General features: G+C 41.3%; 2 protein-coding genes across 3 annotated transcripts; one reads left to right on the forward strand and one right to left on the reverse strand.

Annotated features, from left to right (window-relative positions):
- Positions 1 to 448: 448 nt before the first annotated feature.
- LOC148060974 (transmembrane protein 151B) lies at positions 449 to 4,298 on the reverse strand. The gene is made up of 2 exons (XM_087779487.1): positions 3,878 to 4,298; positions 449 to 2,335 (listed from the first exon to the last, which is right to left on the reverse strand). Exons 1-2 carry the CDS (start codon positions 3,986 to 3,988, stop codon positions 743 to 745), a joined length of 1,704 nt encoding a protein of 567 aa, XP_087635613.1. The 5' UTR covers positions 3,989 to 4,298; the 3' UTR covers positions 449 to 742.
- Positions 4,299 to 4,512: 214 nt separating this feature from the next.
- On the forward strand, positions 4,513 to 19,634 carry rpap1 (RNA polymerase II associated protein 1). Of its 2 annotated transcripts, XM_087779485.1 has the most exons (27): positions 4,513 to 4,545; positions 5,742 to 5,941; positions 6,015 to 6,169; positions 6,243 to 6,335; positions 8,509 to 8,650; positions 9,031 to 9,183; positions 9,289 to 9,477; positions 10,073 to 10,188; positions 10,255 to 10,353; positions 11,464 to 11,565; positions 11,631 to 11,798; positions 11,910 to 12,089; positions 12,182 to 12,316; positions 12,388 to 12,549; positions 12,824 to 12,981; positions 13,044 to 13,214; positions 13,547 to 13,742; positions 13,820 to 13,929; positions 14,002 to 14,197; positions 14,266 to 14,412; positions 14,795 to 14,937; positions 15,196 to 15,622; positions 16,005 to 16,123; positions 16,201 to 16,432; positions 16,503 to 16,679; positions 17,207 to 17,263; positions 18,931 to 19,634. In XM_087779485.1, exons 2-27 carry the CDS (start codon positions 5,743 to 5,745, stop codon positions 19,078 to 19,080), a joined length of 4,176 nt encoding a protein of 1,391 aa, XP_087635611.1. In that variant the 5' UTR covers positions 4,513 to 4,545; position 5,742; the 3' UTR covers positions 19,081 to 19,634. The 2 variants fall into 2 exon arrangements, with proteins under 2 accessions (XP_087635611.1, XP_087635612.1); XM_087779486.1 differs by lacking the exon at positions 18,931 to 19,634 and having other exon boundaries at positions 17,133 to 17,257.
- The last annotated feature ends 339 nt before the right edge of the window (positions 19,635 to 19,973 follow it).

A 19,973-nucleotide genomic window follows, 5' to 3' on the forward strand; every position in this document is an offset into this window, starting at 1 on the left:
TTTCTATGATAAATATCTTTTTAGCTTTTAATTAAGAGTGTGTTTCTTGACTTCTTTTTTTTTTAAACATTCAAAGAATATCATAAAATGTATGCAGGGGCTTGGAAGTGGAAATAATTTATCTTTGGTCTTACTGTAAATTCAATCCAGAACTGACTTGATTTTGCTTGTCATTGTCTTCAACATAACGTCCATGGAAGAGACTGCAGAGATTGGAAAGTTTCTGACAATGTCGCCTTGAATCTAAGTGATGACGTGAACTGGTGTGCAATTGTTTCACTTCCTCTCCTCAACATTCTCCTTCAATGGAGTTAAAAAAAAATAGAAACATGGACATTGTTTACAAAGATCAGACTCAGATGTACCCAAGCTTTATTTTCAACCTGAAATGTAAAGGTTAGTGCACATATTGGTGACCTTTAACAACCTACATATACAAAGTCAACCTGAATTCTCTCACAAATTGAATTGTGTGTCATTTTGCAGACATCGTGCATTTTACTGTTAGAATTTTACTACTTTTAGTTCACCAAATTTTTTATTTAAGAGATTGATTTCATATTAAAACCAAGTAAACATTAGTCGAGGAAGTTGCGATCGTGCAGGTTGTGTGTTAGGGTGTTATCTAATCGGGTCAAGGGTTAGTCAGTAACAAGCATTGTGTGCAAAAAATGTACAAAATGTATTTTCTCCTGATAGTGAGTTAATCCATTATGATGATCGATGTCTCAGCAATATTCCCTCATAGAGCTGTTTCCGCACAGGAGGACTCTCGTCGTATGAGGTAAGGACCACCACCCCTCCCGCTCTCCGGGCTGCAGCCTTCAGGCCGGTGCACTATGAGCACCGGGAAGAAACGAGCGTCCCTGTAAGTGGGCGGACTATCGCTGAGGGCGAGCTGGCTGGAGTCCGAGCAGTAGCAAGGCTCCGTCAAGTTGCTGCTGCGGCTCCTCCACAGAGCCATGGTGCGGTGGGAGCCGTAAATACGACAAAGAGAGAAGCGAGAAGCGTCTGAGGAGAGGCGGGAGTGGAACAGAGCTCCACGGCAGGAGAAGATGGAGGAACAGCTGGAGCTGGTGATGGTCCTCCTCCGATCCAACAAGCGGTCCGGCCCGTTGGACTCATCCTGTTGTTCGTCCTGACTACGAAGAGCCCCGTAACTCTGCGTGGTGGTGGGGTTGCTGTCTATCAGATGAGAGTCTCGGGTGGAGTTGTCAGTGTCCAGTAAGGAGTTGGACTCCGGGGTGTTTCCGTTATACAACATGGCTTCTGAGTAACTTGGAATCACTTGGTGGTTGCAGCGAATGTGCCACTCAATCTCTGTGCTGTCAAGTGTGTCCACCCGTGGAATGTTGCAACCTCTGGTGCTTCCAGCAGCGACGTTGTCTCCTGCACGGGAGGGGCTGTACTCCAGCCCGAACAGCTTCTCCACACGGTAATGCATGTACGCAGTGCGATACTCGATCAGCACCCTGAGAGGCCAGGACAGCATGAACAGAGCGGCCAGCCAGAAGGCCAGCTGGGAATTGTACCACGGCATCCTCTCCGGGTTGGTGTACGCTATGAGGTTCTCTCTGAAGTCCACGTTCTTCAGCTGCATTCCCTCCCTGGCCTCCATGTAATCGTCCAAGCCCTCTATCTCAGAAAAGAATCTCGCGCGCTGGTTGAGGTAATTGTTCTCGGGTCCCGCCTCAGTGAAGCTGAAACATTTGGTGAAGCGCAGGCGAGTCGCCGGATGCGCTCCCAGGCCTCTGAGGTCACGAGAAACATCCTTCATGCCGCAAAGGCTGTAGTCGAACTCTCCCTCTGCGATATGAGTGTTCACCCTCTCGTGGTAGACTTGCGTGGTGGTGTAAGCGTCGCCGTTGCGGTAGCGCGTGACCTGGCGCGTGCGTCGGACAAAGTGGTAGCTGATGGCCTTCCACCAGATGCTGGGTTCGGCCTGCTGCATCCGGAGCACTCGCTCGTACACGCCGTCTATGTCCGACTTGTGCTGCAGCTCCGTGCGGACTTGGCAGTGCCAACACTCCACCATGTAGAGCACGTAGAGGATGAAGAGGAAGGCCAGAGGAATGTAGACAAGACCGTCGGAGCAGGGGCTGTCGTGGTAGATCATGGAGTGACCTCCCGTCCCTGAGTTCCCCTGGATAGAGGAGGTGAAGGAGGCTGCGAAGGTGGAGGTCAGGGCGGAGTTGAAGCGGATCTTAGTCACCCGGGTCAGTTGGCACCACGTGACGGTGGCCAGGCAGCTGTACATGAGCAGTGACAGCAGCAGACAACGCCAGTGAGACTCCCGGCAAACGCAAGCACTCAGAGACTGTTGCACTGGACACTGCTGCAGAGGAGAGAGGATGAGGAGACGCTTAGAATACGCTTCACAACATACAACAAACAATTTCTGTATTAAGCTTTCAAACACGATGCCATGTGTCAGTGACCCTGAGGGACTGAATATTTCATGTATCAATCATCATAATCATATGGTGTACAGAGAATGAACAGTAACATGTATAATACAATAGTGCAGTTTTAATGTCAGCAGCATATCGAAGTATTATGTTCCATGAAGTGAGGGAATTTCAAGATAGCAGCAACATTATTTGTGTTTCTCACAAGAAAACAACGTATATATATTTTTTTCATTTTCAATTAGAATTATTTTCTTTCTCAATCTTGTGTTCTCAATAACTTTTTAATTATTTGAATTTTGATACAAATATTCACCTCTACACTCTTATAAACTAGATAAATTGAAATTGAGCACATAGAGTCCAAATTACGTTGCCCTACTGGTGTGCTAGACTACTAAGTCCTAGAAAAATAATCCATTGAAATAATAACCATATTTATTAGACATGTAGTTCAAATTGAATTAATTTGATACTCACATTGCTTATAGAGCAAAACATTTTACATTTCACTTTATTATTGATTATTAGTTCTCCACCAAACCTAGTTTGAACATTGGATTATGTCTCATGGAGTGAACAAATTCAAACCAACAAGGCATCATCTATCTCTGTGCTGGCAAAGGCGTAGAAGTAACCTCACTGCTCACAGTTCCGTATGGAGTAAAGAGCACACAATCGTTTTTTTTTCAAAACTGAAATAATTAGCTGAATAACTGAAATTACAGAGTCATTGATCTTGCCATGTGATTTGAGGTGCAGTCATAATACTGGAGTTTAAACATTTACTGTATCTATACAATCCAGAAATGACATATAACAACAACACATTTTAAAATAGATCCACAAAATAAGCATTACAAGTAGATCAGAGGTCTTGACCCGCGCTTGTATAATTCAGTTTAAAGTACTTTACATTTTTTCTCAACATACTTTTTTTTTAAAATTTCAGTGTAAAGTCATTTTATTTATTTAACAAACATTTGTTGTTATCTGGTTGTGGCCCTAACTAAGCTTCAAATTATCTCCAGGACAGTCCTAAGTGGTTATTTACGTGAGAACTGTTGTCGATTTAAGATTTAACAAATTAACTTTTTGACCCAAACATTGACTGAAAACGAGACCCCCCTCAGTTTCAAATCAATATTGATGGGCTTTTATAATCATTTCCACTCCACTGACCAGGGCCAATTCACCAGATGGGATCACAATAAAAGTACCCCGAGACACACACACACACACACGTTCAATACACTATTTAATTTAGACTCTTACCTTACCTTTACATTACCATTAGCTCCAATATTATTTACCAGTTACTGCTTGTATCTGTTTTCACTAACAGTATAAACCAGTTGCAACAATAATAAATAAAATATTAAGTGGCCCTTTTTGGGGACTCCTTAAAATATAATCAAATATTTTTTCTTTACTAGTAGCAGTGTTTTCGGAATGACACCCATACCCACCTCGTTGTCCTCACTTTCGGCTGGGGAGTCCTCCACCTCCACCTCCACCTCCTCCTCACACGGACCACTGGCCCCTGGGTCTTCTGTTGACTCCACATCCGAGGACACCATCCTGCGCCTCTAGCATGGCACACAGCAAGTGCACCGTCACTTCTTCAGCGTCCGGGGTTCCTCTCCTCCCTGCTGGGGTCTGAGATGCTCGCCTCCACCAGGCTGCTGCTGCTGCACGGAGAGGGGCTCCCGTGGTGGTGCCGGCTGCCCGGACTGCGGGGGGCGGGGTCCAGGGATTTCACCGCAGCAGAGGCAGCAGAGGTTCACCATGATGCAGTCAGCGATCGCCCCTCTCAGAAGCCGACGGGAGAGTCAGATGAGCGGCGGACATTCATCACACAAACCCCGCCGCTGCACCACCTCCTCCAGGGCGGATCTGGTCACCAAAATAAAACAAAAACATTAAATAAAGAAAAACGTCTTAAAATACGAAAACAAAAAGCGTGGTGCACAACGTCTAAAATAAACCAAACAAAAGCAAATCCAGTAGCGCTGTTTTTTAACGATGAGGAACTCTTAATTTGAAAAAAAGGCGTTTGTGTCACATGGAATGTCGACCGTGTTTACTTCCGCTCCGCTCTGAAGTCACGTCAGAGGCACGCGCGGCTACATTGCAGGTTAGCATCTACTATATTGTATTTAAAACATCTATAAATTTGTCCTGCTTTAGTTGACACTGTATTTAAACACGTTTGATGGTTATTCATGTTTGTTTTCTACATGTGTTGGAACAATACGTCGGTAACTCAAATTTGAAGGCGAATACTTATGTTTTTGCCTTTTATCTAATCCTATTTTACTGTGCTGTTTGTTTATTTCAGTGTTATACTGTTGCTACTTAAAATACACTGTATGGCGTATATACTCACTGTTTCCTGCGCATCATATCTCATCCTGTGTGTTGTAAGCTAATAATATATTATTAAAAAATAAACTTCAACCACATAGTCGGCCCATATTTTTACTGGCTCGTCAAAAAGTACAAATCAATACACAAATCAAAGCTGATAACTTCAGCTTTATAGACGACTTAGTGGCAGGATTTTAAGAATTGTCTCGAAAACTAAGACCACAATAAATAATGATCTGGAGCTTGTAATCCATGCGTTTGTTTCTTCTCGTCTGGACTATTGTAACAGTTTGTTTTCATGTCTAAACAAGAAGGAGCTGTCTCGCCTGCAGTTAATACAAAACTCTGCAGCCAGAATTCTAACCCGCTCAAGTAGAAGAACTCACATTTCTCCGATCCTTAAAACTCTTCACTGGCTTCCAGTTTCTTTCAGGATCATCTTTGAAATTCTGGTTCTTACTTTAAAGAGCTATTCATGGTCAGGCTCCTCCTTACATCACTGATCTGATCCAGCCTTACACCCCAGCTCGGGCTCTGAGGTCTGTGGATCAGAATCTACTGATGGTTCAGGACCAGAGGAGAGAAATCTTTTCAGGCTGTTGCTCCTAAGCTTTGGAACGATCTTCCTCTCTCTTTGCGCTTGATGGAGTCTACTGACTCCTTTAAGAAACATCTTAAGACGTTTTTATTTGTTCAGGCTTTTCCTTGATTTTCTGGAACTCCTGTTGTGTTATCAGTTTTATCTTTCCCTTTAAAGTATATACTTTATTGAATATTGTTTTGATTGTTTAAGCGCTTTGTGACCCTGGTCTGGAAAAGCGCTATACAAATAAAAATTACTTACTTACTTACTTTCTGAAAGATCACATCTTACTCCAGCTTCTGAATTGAAATGGTTACAATGTTTTTGTATTGATGTACCATGGCGTTCCACAACAAAGCAATTTATTTTCTTATTTGTAGAATGTTGAGACGCCCAACGCCAACAGATTCAGAGCAAGATCTCTTGAGAGAACAGGACAGTTTCCTTAAATCTGGAGCTCCATGTGCTGCAAGTGTGGTCCGTCGTCCCGACAAGAGACGAGGACAGGGAGGAGGTCACCAGGCGCAAGAGCTTGATGTGGAAACTGAATCTAATCAGAGAGATGTGGTTACGATAGAAGGTTCTTATATATTTATTCTCTTTTAAATGTAGGTTTGTGTGCATTCAACCTTTTTTTTTAATTTGTACTGAAGATCTTCCAGATGATCTCCCATCTCTAACACCAGCACCGGCTAAGAAGTCCCGTTTTAAAGGCAGCCGAGTCACCTTTCAGGATGAGGATGAGGATGCAGAGGAGACACTCGACAGACTTGACACTCACATCACTGGTGTACTCTCCAGAATTATTGTAAGCACAGCTAGATGTATCCCTGACTCTAATGTTTTTCTAAAGCTGAACAATTGTCTTACTCTTTTTGAAGGAGAGAGATACAAGTTCAGCTCCAGTGTCTTTTCCAGCATTCACGAACATTGCCTTTCCCAAAGTGTTTCATCGATCTGAAGCCAACGTTCAGGTAGAGTATGATTATCAAACTCCAAGCTGAAGTACTCGGGCCTTGTCCTAGGGATTTTTATGTGATAAAAATTACAAGATATAAAAGTGCTTAAAGGGTAACTGTTGTCAGAATCCAGAGGAGAGCTCTGTAGGAAAAATTAACTCGCGTTCCTTTTATAGATAATTTTCTTTTATTTTAATGGAACATCTTACACACTTTGGGTCTCATTCATGAAGCAGAACGAATTTTTTTATTTTAACAATACGCTGATGCAATTGAAAAACGTGATTTTAAACATAACAAAAATAAAATCTAACACATTTTTAAATTAGTGGAAAATGAGCAGTTTTAAAAATCCAGAGTATGTTAATTATTGTGAAATATCAATCAACTCAATAGACTACACATTCTATCTATATGATGAATGTTTATGAATATAATAATACTAAACATAAGGCTAATAAAAGACTAAAATAACAATTATATTTTGGACTGTGAGATCAATCCTCCTGTGGCTGAAATGTTTCTTACCAGGTTTATGTCTAACCATTGTTGTTTCACCTTTCATATGTCCTTTTTCTACAGAGGCAAGAATAACAGGTTAAGTTAGTTTGATATTTATTATTTTCAACCTCCAAAAGCCTTTTTCTTTTCTACAACGCTTTGTCTGTTATTTATCTGATGAGAACAGCTATATATTTATCGTCTGATATGATGGTTATGTATCATGACTAACAACGTTTGTCACATACCTACACTTTGAATTTCCTGTCACAACTCGATAGATAGATAGATAGATAAACTTTATTAATCCCTCTGGAAATCTCTCTGACAAAATCTAAGTATAAAGAAAATAGATCAAAGAAAATAAACAAAAAAAAAGGATACAAAAAATTAACTCCACTCCTGCCCCCAAACTTAGAAATATTCAATCTAATAGCACGAGGAATGAATCCAAGTCTATTAGTTTTGCATCAGGGGGGTAGCATTCGTGCTCCATCTGCTTCTCTGCTCACTGATGACAGTGTTCAGAGGATAACTGTCATCATCTATGATGGACAGTAGTTTGTCCAGTGATCTCCTCTCTGCAACTGTCACCAATGAGTCCAGCTTCATGTCCAACCTGTTGACACCCCTTGGACACATTCCCACCCCAACACACAACAGCATAAAACTGGACACTGGCCACTACAGACTGGTAGAACATGCAGAGGTGTTTCCTGCTGAGCCTCCTCAGAAAGTACAGTCTACTCTGAACTTTGTTATACACATGGTCTGTGTTGCAGGACCAGTCCAGTTTATTGTCCAGCCACGCATGGAGGTACTTATAGTTGTATATAACTATCTCCACCTCGTCACCTCTGATGGACACTGGACGTAGCTTTGTCCTGGACCTCCCTAAGTCCAAGACCAGCTCCTTGTTGTTCAGCTGCAAGTGGTTCCTCTCACTCCAGTTCACAAAGTCACGTATCAGGCTCCTGTACTCGTCCCCGCTGTTGTCCCTGATGCATTCAACAATGGCAGTGTCGTCAAAATACTTCTGATGAAGCTCTGAGTTGTAGCAGAAGTTGGAAGTGTCGATGGTGAAGAGGAGAGGGGCCAGTACTGTCCCCTGAGGTGCTTCTGTACTGCAGACCACAGAGTCAGACGTGATGTCCTTATGCCTGACGTACTGTGGCCGATCAGTGAGATAGTCTGAGATCCAGGAGACCAGGCCAAGGTCCACATGCATCTGTGTCAGTTTGTTCTGGAGCAGAGTGGGCTGGATCATGTTAAAGGAACTAGAAAAGTCCAGGAACAGGATCCTCACTCAGCCAATTCCTTTATCCAGGAAGGGGTAGGTCCGATGCAGTAGGTGAGGGACGGCATCTTCTAAACCAGGGGTGTCAAACTGGTCCAGAAAAGGGCCAGGGTGGTGTAGGTTTTTGTTCCAACCAGTCAAGCATATACAGTTGAACCAATCAGGCGTCTGAAGACAGTAATCAATTAATTGTCAATCAGGTGTTGCTTGTTTAAGTCGACACCTGATTGGTTAACTCATGTATGACCCTTTATTGTGTGCGGTGTATCCACTGGTACAAGAGATTTATCACAAGTGATGTGAACTTTGTTTTACCCCTATTTACAAGATGGTACCTAATATCATTTGCCTAGAGCCGCAAACATAACATGATAAATGACACCCATTCAGGTGTCAGGACCTTCAGCTGGTGGGAAGAAAAGCCTCTTTGCACGTCAGATGGAAGCTCAAAGAATGACTGCGAAACAACCGTTAACCTGCCGAGATGCCACGCCGGTGATACTTCAAGGACACAACTTCTATTCCGAGAAAAGTATGCTCACAGATCAGTGTATCGTTGATTCTTGGTATGGTTTATAAACACAAAACATGTTTATAAAACTACTTTATGGAAATGTTCTTTTTAATATGTATTTCAATACTCATCAGTAGCAGAACAACAATACAGTTTAAACCTTATCTTTGTCGGTTAATTAAGGAGAGTTGTTCTGTACATAAGACGTCTAAATATAGTGAAATGTATGAAATAATAGAGAGATGGATAGATAGATAAACTTTATTGGTCCCTCTGGAGATCTCCTTCGGGGAGTTGTTCAATAATGTAAAAATGATTTTCTTGGTGTTATTCAGCGTTGATACATTTAAAGTAGGTTAGTCACAAATTGCCAACTCGTTTTTCTTGTTCCCGTTTAGACTTACAACCAGTGCTGGTGTCAGCTCAGGGTCTTCTAGGTGTGGATGGCTCCGGAGAGATCTCGAGGATCCATCAGGAGAACCAGGCCAAACTGCAGGCGATGTCTCCAGTTCAGATTCTGGAGGAGCAGAGGAAGCTTTTGACTCAGCTAGGTAGGCAAATATGCCAATATACTGTATATGATGTCATGTTGTATAACTGGTTGTATCATTGAAAACTATAATTATATTGTTCACTCTCGTTTTCTCTTTCTTCAGACCCCCAACTTGTAGAGTTTATGAGATCTTGCAAGATGGTCCCGTCCACTGCCTCAGCATCTAGTCAGCTGAAGGTTCAAAGCAGCGTCGTCAACACGGACACTGGTGCTCTGTTGGAGGATTCTAAGGAAATAGAAATGAAGGGAGAGGACGAAGAAAGGGAAACATCACCTGCACCAGTCATGATGGGTAGCTCTCGTTTTTTATCTGCTCTGCTGTTGGTTTGCAGCATAAACAACACTCAGCATTGCTCACCATGACCTGAAAATGTCATAAAACCTCAACTGCTTTTCTTCAGTTCATCTGCGTTCGAGTGTCCTTCGACTCCTCATTTGCTTAGGCATCCATTCTTGGATTACATAACCAGTGCTTTGCTGCATGGCTAAGCTCCAAATATAAAGCTAATAGTTGGCATCGTTGTTTGACATCAGCAGGAAAGCTAGACGCATCAAGCAACCTCGCTCTGTACTTCAATGACTGTGCAGGACTTTGTATTCACCTCACCAGCACTCTCAAATATTATAGTTTTACTATTCATTTCAATTGTCACTATTCATTAATTATGTATTTAAAAAAACATTTTAATGGAATATTTCATGGAAAGAATGACTTTCCCATTTGCTCAAATCACATTCAATGTTAATGTCTGTCAGACAAATAACAGTGATTTTTGGTTGAATTGCCTTTAAAAATGTCCTAAATGAACAGAGAGATTGTGTAATTTTAAGTTTATTCAGATGGGACCCTTGTATCGTCTAAATATGAATTTTTTGGTAAACTCCAGAGGAGGATTTGCCAGTAAAACCCAGGAAGGAGTGGGTCCACATGAATAAAATGGAGCCAGAGAAGCTGGAATGGATGAGAGACTTGCCTCCACCGAGGAAGAAAGGAACTCAAAAGGTAACATTTGTTTTTTTAAATGTAATATTACATTTTTGGAAAAAGAAAAATGGTTTGTGTCTTTAGGCCATGCAAGCTCGTTTTGATTTTAAAGGAACTTTAATACCTCCGACTGAGGACTTACCCACCCATCTGGGTCTGCATCATCATGGCGAGGAGCCTGAGGTGAGTTCTGTATTAAAGCTTGTTATATTTGTATTCCATTACAATAACAGTTTATTGATGTAAAAAAAATGCCTCAAACACGAGTATATTATTATCTATACATTCGATGTGTTCTGCAACAAATATGATGTTCTATATAAATTATCGAGTAGTAAATGTTTTTCTTTCATATCTTTCATAGTTCTAATTTAAAACACATAATAAGTAAGTAAGTACCCTATTTTCCGCACTATTAGGCGCGCCGGATTCTAAGGTGTACCTTTAATGAATGGCCTGTTTTATGTTTTTATAAATAGAGCGCACCGGATTATAAGGCGCATAGAATAAAAGGTACAGTCAAATGTTTGACTGGGGTTGAGTAATGCATCCACTAGATAAAGCTGTGCTAAAGGGAATGTCAACAAAACAGTCAGATAAAGTCAAACTTTATTAAGCGTTCTGACAACTCCGTTCACTCCCATGGTAACGATGTTCAAATGATGTTTAAAAGGCTTCAAGCAGCAGCGCGCGAGACTGGTGTAAGCAGACAAATGTTGAGTGAGCAGCAGTGAAGTTGAGCATGTGTATGACAGCTAGGTGCACGCAGGTGTATGACTGGTTGAGCGCGCAGGTGGCAATAATTTGACTCCACAGCCGTCCGCCATGATGTGACGTGCGTCATAAATCCCACCCCGTGATGATGCAATGACATAATCCCGCCCACGGCGTGTCGGCTCAGTCGGCGCAGAGTCATGAAAGTGTTTGTTAACAAGTCACCCACCAGGTATTTTTCATATATATGGTGCTCCGGATTACAAGGCGCACTGTCGTTTTTTTGAGAAAATTAAAGGCTTATAGTGCGGAAAATACGGTAAAGGTTATTTAAAAAACGCCTTTATAGACCACAAAGCGCTTTTAACAATCAAAAACAATACACAGTTTAAACTGTAAAGGCCAAGACACATAAAACAAACACAGGAGTCCCATAAATTTGGGAAAAGCCTGCACAAAGATGATTTATAAAAACATGATACATTTTTGGAAAGTTCTAATAATATTTCTTCACTGGTGTTAAGTAAGGAAGTTGTTAAACTTTGTTTTTCTCCTCTCACTTTGAGCTTCTGTCTACAGCGAGCAGGTTACTCTCTCCAGGAGCTCTTCTTGCTGTCTCGCAGTAAAGTCATCTCACAACGGAGTCTCGCTCTCATGACACTGGCTAACATCCTCTCAAAGGTTTTGTCATCGCAGTCACACAAGCTTCCATCGAGTCACGTAGTTACACATGCGTCCTCCTGCAGGCCCGGGCTGGAGAATATCGTGCAGTTCTGAGAGGCAGCGTGACGTCCTCTCTGCTTGACGCTGGTCTGCTCTTCCTGCTGAGGTTTGGGTTGGACGATGCTGTGGAGGGAGTGATGTCTGCATCTGTGCGTGCGTTGAAAGCTCTGCTTGTTTGCGAAGAAGATGAAGTAAGTCAAATAAAAGCAGACATCCTATATTATCTATTCCTTTATTCGTATTTTTCGTTAACGCTACAAAAGATTTATTGATGATGACGACTGCATTTATTTGCTTTTCAGGAGTGTTTGGACTCCACTTTCTCATGGTTTCGGGGGCTGTCCACCTTCCCCATGCTCCCCTCTGCACAGGGAGAGGAAGACGAGGAGGATGAAGGTCTGGATGAAAGTTTGAAGGAAACGCCTAGGGAGAAAGAGGAGAGAAAGACTGACCATGATGTAGCCAGACAGGATGTTGTAAAGGTAAAATGATCAAAATTAATCAATTGGTTTCCACACAGGGGTATTCAGTTCTTAAAACTGTAGATGGATTCCATTTTCTGCTGTTTTTTCAGGGTTTGCTGAAGATGAAACTGCTGCCTAGATTTTGTTACATTCTTGATGTGCTACGCCCGTCGCCCCCAGTCGTCCAGGATATTCTACAAGTTCTTATTCGTATCACTCGCCACTCCTCTTTATCTGCCGCTCAGGTAAAGACAACATTAACTCAGACAGCACATCTTTTGAGTTGCATTCCATTCATCAGATAACGTTATCTTAGGTCCTGGACTGTCCTCGTCTGATGGAGGCAGTGATTCGTGAGTTTGTGCCAACATCTTGGACAGTTTTTAGCCAGCAGTCTGTCTATGGAATCCCCCTTCCCAACGCTGTTAAGCTTTTGAGGGTTCTGGCCACTTCAGGAAGACACATCTGCGCCAGACTGGTACGTTCTGAGAATGAAAATCACATCTAGACTTAATTCATTTTGTTCTAGTGCAGTCTGGTGGCCACATGAAGACCTTTGACTGTATTTATGCAAACCATGTGAGGTTAAGATGAAACTATAAAATTGTAGAAAGGTTTCTGACCACAAACCATTTTATTTTCTACCTATTTTATTACTATTTATTGCTTTACATATAATTATTCAAATCTGCTTGACAATTTTATATATAGGAAAAAACAACAACCCTAAAATAAATGCATCCTCTCCTCAGTTGAACTGTCATGGTGTTGGCGAGCGACTCTCTTGTCTGCTGAGTGCTGAATCCTGTGAGCTGTTGCTGGAGCCAAAAGAAGCTCTAAAAATGACCACAGAGGTTTTCAGGCTATTGGCTGTTGCCGCTGGATACGGGCAGGCCTGTAACATTTACATGTATGTAAGCATTATTATAATAAATAATCATTTATTATTTAAAGACATATTTTCCTTTCCAGAGACTTGTATCCAACCATAGTAAATCAGCTGCAGTCAGCTTGCAAAACACTGCCCCCCTCGGACCCTCTGCTGCCCCTCCATCCGCAGAAAACCTTGGCTTTGCTGTCTTTTATAACGCAAGTAACGCTTACTGGAGGTAACCATCAGGAGCTACATGCGGACTTGGTGAGGTAATTATGTTCATGTACATGAGCAGAAACGACTAATTTATTATTTTAATATTTTTCAATTATAGAGTTAAATGCATCTCTACACAAAAAAGAAACAGAGATGTTTTATTGATTTCATCTCATTGCAAGATAAGACCCTTAGATGTGCTTATTTAAGGACTTAATGTTTCTGTGTATGATGTTATTTACTGGCACCCACTTATTTAAACTCACTCCATTTGTGCTGACTTTTGGTTTACCATTGCTTCAGTATATAATTTAGCCTCCCATTTCTTAGTAAATCTAACAATTGATCGGTTCATTCTCCTCAGTGTTTGTTTTCTTTCATTCAGCTCTCAGGGAGGTGACTGTCCTCCTCCACCACCAGTCACCTGGACTCATGTAGCAGGGCTTCAGACGTCTCTACTGGGGCAATTAAAAGGTTTACTAAAAAATCTACCTGATCCAACCCATAGACTCAGTAGCCTGACTCTCATACCAGCATACCTGCTCTACTTGGATGCATATTTCCGCCAGTTAACAAAACAGGTCAGTGTTATAATTTTCACAAATGTATCATAGTGATTAAAAAAGAAATTCTTGTTCTAAACATTTTTCATCCACAGAGTTGTTTCAAGCCTGTGCAAACTCTCCAGGAGCTGGAACAACTGACAGTGGATGTTCTACATCCCCTAATTTCCCATGATGTGGTCCAAGACCTTATGACAAACCTGAAGTAATTCATTTTTCACTTTGAATCTATTTTATGACATCAGAACTCTTTGTTTACATATCTTTGTTTCACCAGGTCATCTTCAATAATCTGTAATGACCAGTCAAGTCATCAGGACCCAGAGACACTTTCCAATCTCCCTGGTTTAGCCTGCCCAGGATGGAAGGATCGTCCTGGTCCTTTCAGTCCTTCTTCTCCCTTCCCTCTCCTCACTGCTCTTGGGCTCCTCCTGGAAACCGTCACAAATGTTCATAAAGGTCTAAGTTGCAAGGTAAAATAATAGATGTTCAATTCCGCCCTTCTAAAAATATTTTACCTTACATGTCTTTTTTTGTGTAGTTTGCTGCTTACCTTGTGGCAGAGCCAGTGATTGCTTATCTGCATTGTTGCAGTCAGGCTTTGCCCAAACTGTCCCACACCAAAGCCTGGCTTCTAAGACATGAACACCACTTCATCTACGTGCTGCTGAGCATGGCACACAAACTGGTATCAAACTTTCATTTACTCCTGCATTCAATATGGAAAGCAACAACAATGTAAGACAAACATAATTTGGATGAGAAATCTTTTGATTTGATTGATAATTTAAGTAAATTTACAACATGATAAAGTCAAAATATATTATCACAAGAACACATTGTGACGTCTAACATTATTTAAATTTCCTATAGTTATGTAACGCAAATTAATCAAGTGGTATGATAATAAATAATAAATCTTTTTCTAGGATGTGTTGCAAAAAATGTATTCTCATGAAGCCACTGTAGGATTTGAGCCACTATTTATTTTCCTTCCATTTCAAATATGTATTTGAGTCATGATGATTCATTTTTTTTATTTCTTTCTATCTTCTATCTTTTTGTCTCAGGTTCCTGTTGACCATGAGGTGGCCAAGCTTGCTTCTCTCTACCACCAGATGGCGCTAGTTCTGTTAACGTGGCTGCTCCCGGGCAGCGAGTACCTGGCATACGAGCTCCTCTCCAGAGTCATCTTCAATAAGGAGTTTCTGATGTAAGTATGATCAGCTTCAACATCAGTGCGATGACTTTAAAAAAAACAAAAAAACAAAAAAATCAAACTTGTTGATAAAGGCGTCTTTGTAAGTAGTCATGTGACTATTACATGAATACTGGCACCATGTTTTAAATCTAATAAGAGTAGAATCGAAAGTCGGTTAGAAATTCGATTAAGGCGCCTTATGACTTATGTTTGCCAAAGATTTATAATGGAGTTCTGTTTTTCCCTCCTAACACCCCGTGACCTATTCAGAGAGGGTCACAGCGGTGGGCCTGAGGCGGTGGAACTTGGGGAGCTGAAGCTGAAAGAGGAGACTTGCCACCAGCCCAGTCTGCAAAAAGTCGGCTCGTTGCTCAGGGAAGCGGTCGAGCAACTTCTGTCCATCAGAGGCTGCTTCCTGACTCAGCTGGCTCATCTGGAACCTTCTGTGCTACTGTCTAAAGATTCTATCCAGGGTCGCAACCCCTGGATCAACTCTCATCTGCTCCCCGAGCTCACCGGTCCATCTCTGCCGTCTGATTGGCCATTCTTCCCCCTTGTTAGCCTGTATGAGAAGATGGGGGTGTCTGACGGGGGAGGTCTTGCTGTAGAGGAGCTACCACATGGGGCTTTACAGACGGTTACCCACTGTCTTCAGTGGATACTTATGCTGGAGGTTTGGAGAAAAGAAGCTTTAAAGGTACTCGCGTACACTTCATTTAGCTCCTCTGAAGAAAGAACAAATGTATCTCCATTCAAATATCCATTTAGCATGACCGCATGTAAACACACTAGTGATGTGGGGGAGACACAATCAAAAGTAAACAAAACATGAAGATGAAGTAAACAACTGCTGATAATTAGATACATATTTTTAATGAAGGGCACCACCAATGCTTAACCTCGTTTTCATTGATTTACACACACAGCAAAGACACTAAAAGAAGCTCTAGTTGTCTTTTGTACACATCGTCTCACACATAGTTCAATAAAAATGTTAACATTCTTTGACGTATATAAGGCCTGTGACTTGTTAAGTAATTAACATGTTTTGCGACGCTAACATTAGTGCCATTTTCCAGGTGATCCTCCCAGTTGCAAAGCTAGCCCACTTGTCCTGCATCTTTCTGTGCTCCAGTGACTTGTTTCTGGAAAGACCAGTTCAAATGCTGACCTGGGGTCTGTTCCGTCTGCTCACCAGGTTTGTGAAAAAAGATTGAAATGTCTATGTGCCAAGGCGGAACATGTTTGACTGGAGTCCATCAACTGTCTGCGCAGAAGTTCACAGCTGGACTCATTAGACCTAAACATACCACCATCAGGCTTGGCCTCCTTTGAAGACTTGTACTGTGCCCTACTGACTCAGTACGAGGCTGTGTCTTTTGGAGATCGCCTGTTTGGTTGCTGGGTTCTCCTGCCACTGCAGAGGCGGTATAGCGCCACCATGAGGATTGCAGCGTTTGGAGAACATGTGGGGATGCTCAGGTCTTTGGGAGTTACTTTGGAACAGGTAACAATTTGTCACAATTAAAAGGGCAACTAATGTGAAAACCCAACTCACCTGACATTTTTATTCAAAGCTTTCCATCCCCCTGGAGAGGTTCACTTCTCCCTCAGAAGATTCCATCCCTCTGCTACGCCTCTACTTCCGCTCTCTGGTGACAGGAACACTGAAGGCTTGTTGGTGTCCTGTCTTGTATGCTGTGGCTGTATGTCACGTCAACGCTTTCATCTTCTCGCAGGATGCTGCAGCGCAGGTATGATTACCCTCTGTTTTCCCTAGCTAATAACATTGTAGTGAAAATTAAATCTTTTTAAAAATAATCGCTTAACTGTGAAGTAAAGCAAACCAAAAACGCTCTAATGCACAAGATAAACGGCAATCACAGACAAAGCTGTTGGAAAACAATCAACAAAGGATTAAGTTATCCGTCCAAATAATGAAATTCTTCTGAAGTCACTAGACATTCATGAATGATCCAATTATTGACCTAATGCTGTTATCTAAGCCCATGTGTGCTCGTCGGAAACTGTCTGAGGTGTTGGGGCTGTCTTTGAGGTTTTAGCTGTTGTTCTGCTGCATAAAAATTCATTACAGGAAAGAATGAACAAAACAAGTTGACTTTGAGTTTTCAGCCTTTCAATTGTAGTTAAAAAAAAAAGTTTAAATTACAGTTTATACTCGTTTTTCTTTGGTCTCTTCATTACAGTGTCAGTGGGGGCGATGATATCAACTCTCCAGCAGACCAGGGTGGGGTTTTTTTAACCTGTCATTATCTTTCAGGAGGTTCAAGCTGCTCGACACAGTATACTGCGCAAGATTTACTACCTGACTGATGAGGTACCGTCTTTTGTTTCTCTTCAATCTTTCCCTCTATTATTCGATAACAGATGCTGCAAGACGTTGATGGATCATTCTGTACCTGCTGCTGCTACATAATTGTTTAACATTCCACCTGGTATCTTCTTCAAATCCGCTGATAACGGGCAGAATGTACACGAATCAAACTGCGTCTGTTCAAAACAGTAAACACTTGACACACTAGTTTATGTATCCTCTCATCTGCACAATGATGAATTCAAATGAAAAACTAAAGTAAAAACTTTTCTCAGCTGTTTTTAGCAGTGATCAAAGCATCACATTCATTTAAGAAAATGATTAATAGTGATCCTTAAAAAGCTTGACTGAGTGTAACAATGGACTAAATTAAAGTATTTACTCTTGTAACCAACATACTGTAGATGTTTGCATTTATTTATATTTAATAAAGATCAATTGGTAATTTTTTTTAATGATTTACAGCAGGCGTCTCCAAACCGGTCCTCAAAGGGTTGGGGCGGTGCAGGTTTTTGTTCCAACCGATCCAGCATGTACAGTTTAACCAACGAGGTTTCAGCTTAAACTAGAAAAGAGTGCATCTCCGGACGAAAATGCAGTGTGAATGCTGAGCAGCATTCACACAATTGGTAGTACCGGAAGTAGTAGTAGTGGAATCAGTAGAAGTGGAACTGGTAGTGGAAGAAGTAGTTGGATTAGTAGTAGTGGAATTAGTAGTGGAAGTAGTAGTTGAAGTAGAAGTAGTCGAAGTAGTAGTAGTGGAATTAGTAGTAGGTTACAGTGGAAGGAGTTGAATGTTGAGTTGAAGAGTTTCCCCATTGAAATGAAAAGGGGAAAAGGGTAGAAAAAGAGGAATAAAATAAATAATGGAAGAGATAAAAGAGAACTTTTCCACAGACTACACACCAACTATATCTAAACAAAGAGAAAAACTCAAATTTCATGTCACCTCTGGGTTTTGAACCCAGGACCTAAGTCATCAAGAGTGAGGTTCATACCACTAGACCATCAAGCCATGAAACAAATGACATTTATTTTTTCAAATATCTTTACAGTATTAAGCAATGGTTCCTGTTTTTTGATCCATCGCAGGGTCTGGTTGAGGAAGTCATGTGTTCATTTATCCACGATTGCTTTCACCTGATCAATCGTGTCATCTTGGTCTTTGTTCAACAAGTAAACCTGAATGGGGGAAAAAAAGGGTAGAAAAAGTTGAATAAAAGAAAGAGGGGAAGAGATAAAAGAGAGGTAGAACATAGCCTGAAAGACGGGTACGAGCTGAATTGATAAATGTTTGAACGGTTCAAATCGGATTAAATTTGTGGAAGTAGAAGTGGCACAAATTTGGGCAGAAGAAGTAAGAGGAACAAAGAGAAACAGGAAATCAATTGTGTGAATGCTTCCCAGCATTCACACAACAAGCAACACCAGACGGTCAATCAGCTCATTACACTCTGAAGACTCCTGATTGGGTTAAAAGGAGTTCTCTCCTGCAACTGCACCACCCCCCGCCCTTTAAGGACCAGTTTGGAGACCCCTGCTTTACAGATTTATGATTTAATGGATCCAAAGAGCCACATCTGAGAATTTCAAGTGGAAAAAAAAAAACCGACTTTCATTCTTATTGGTTTTTGTAAATGTACTTATTTCATCTCTCGTCTTTACTTCAGGTGCTAAAGAATCACCTGCTGCTGTTTCGTCTGCCTCAGCAGAAGTCGAAGTTGGGATTTGATATGTACGGACAGTTGCCTCCTATTCGAGCCAAACATCTGCACACCGTCGTAGGCCAGGCAGTTAAAGAGGAGAAGGAAAATAGGTGAAGAAAACTGTGGCTGACCCAAATGCTATTATTGGACAGAAGGGAAAAGCACCATGGGGGTCAAGAAGGATTTCTTTGAGAAATTCTTTCAGGTCTCACGCCCCGTTTGAGAAATCTCTGTTTAATAGGATGAATCATGGTTTGAATGTCCAGCACGGCAACAAAGCATCATGGTTCCATGTGTCTGTCAAGTCTGCTGGCGTATGAATCAAGTGCCTATATTTGTTGTAAAAAGACAAAATCTTGTTTGTGAACATGAAAGAAATTCTCCTCTCAATATAACCACTTTGTTCAATGGTGATATTTTTAAAGCTTGTAAATCATGATGTGAAGCAGCTTTTTACAGTCAACACAAGCAGCTTCTGTACATGCGATGAAAGCTTGGCACATAAAAGTCAATGGCGATCATCAATTTTTGTCAATATGGTAAAATCACATCCTTCTTTAAGTAAACCTTCTCAAGCCCAAACAACAAAGATTCTGTTTGGTGGGTGGAAAAAAAAAAGTCAACACAATCCTGCAATAGTTTGAATAAAAAATAAAAAATATACCACATGATGGTCTCGGACGTCACAAACTTTCCCTCTGCGACAATGTTCAAGAGCAACGGACAAGTCTCCTCCACAGCTGAGAACAGAATCATTTACCAGCATCACATAGACGACTGAAAAAAATACACATCACTTAACATTTTTTGGCTGTGATTTGTAAAGAGCTGCAGCAGTGACTTCAATGGTGCTGATCACTTATGACAACGAAGTTTACCTTGGCACATAAAAGTAAAAAAAAGACATGCTTTTCAAAGCTTCAACACTGCTCTTAGTCGATCAAGAAATCAGCAGTTTTTGGTGCTATTAAAACTTATGGTGGACTGCATAAAGTTGGCAGGGGTCT

Source organism: Callionymus lyra, chromosome 18 (genome assembly GCF_982586985.1).
Source record: "Callionymus lyra chromosome 18, fCalLyr1.hap1.1, whole genome shotgun sequence".
NCBI classification, from domain to species: domain Eukaryota; kingdom Metazoa; phylum Chordata; class Actinopteri; order Syngnathiformes; family Callionymidae; genus Callionymus; species Callionymus lyra.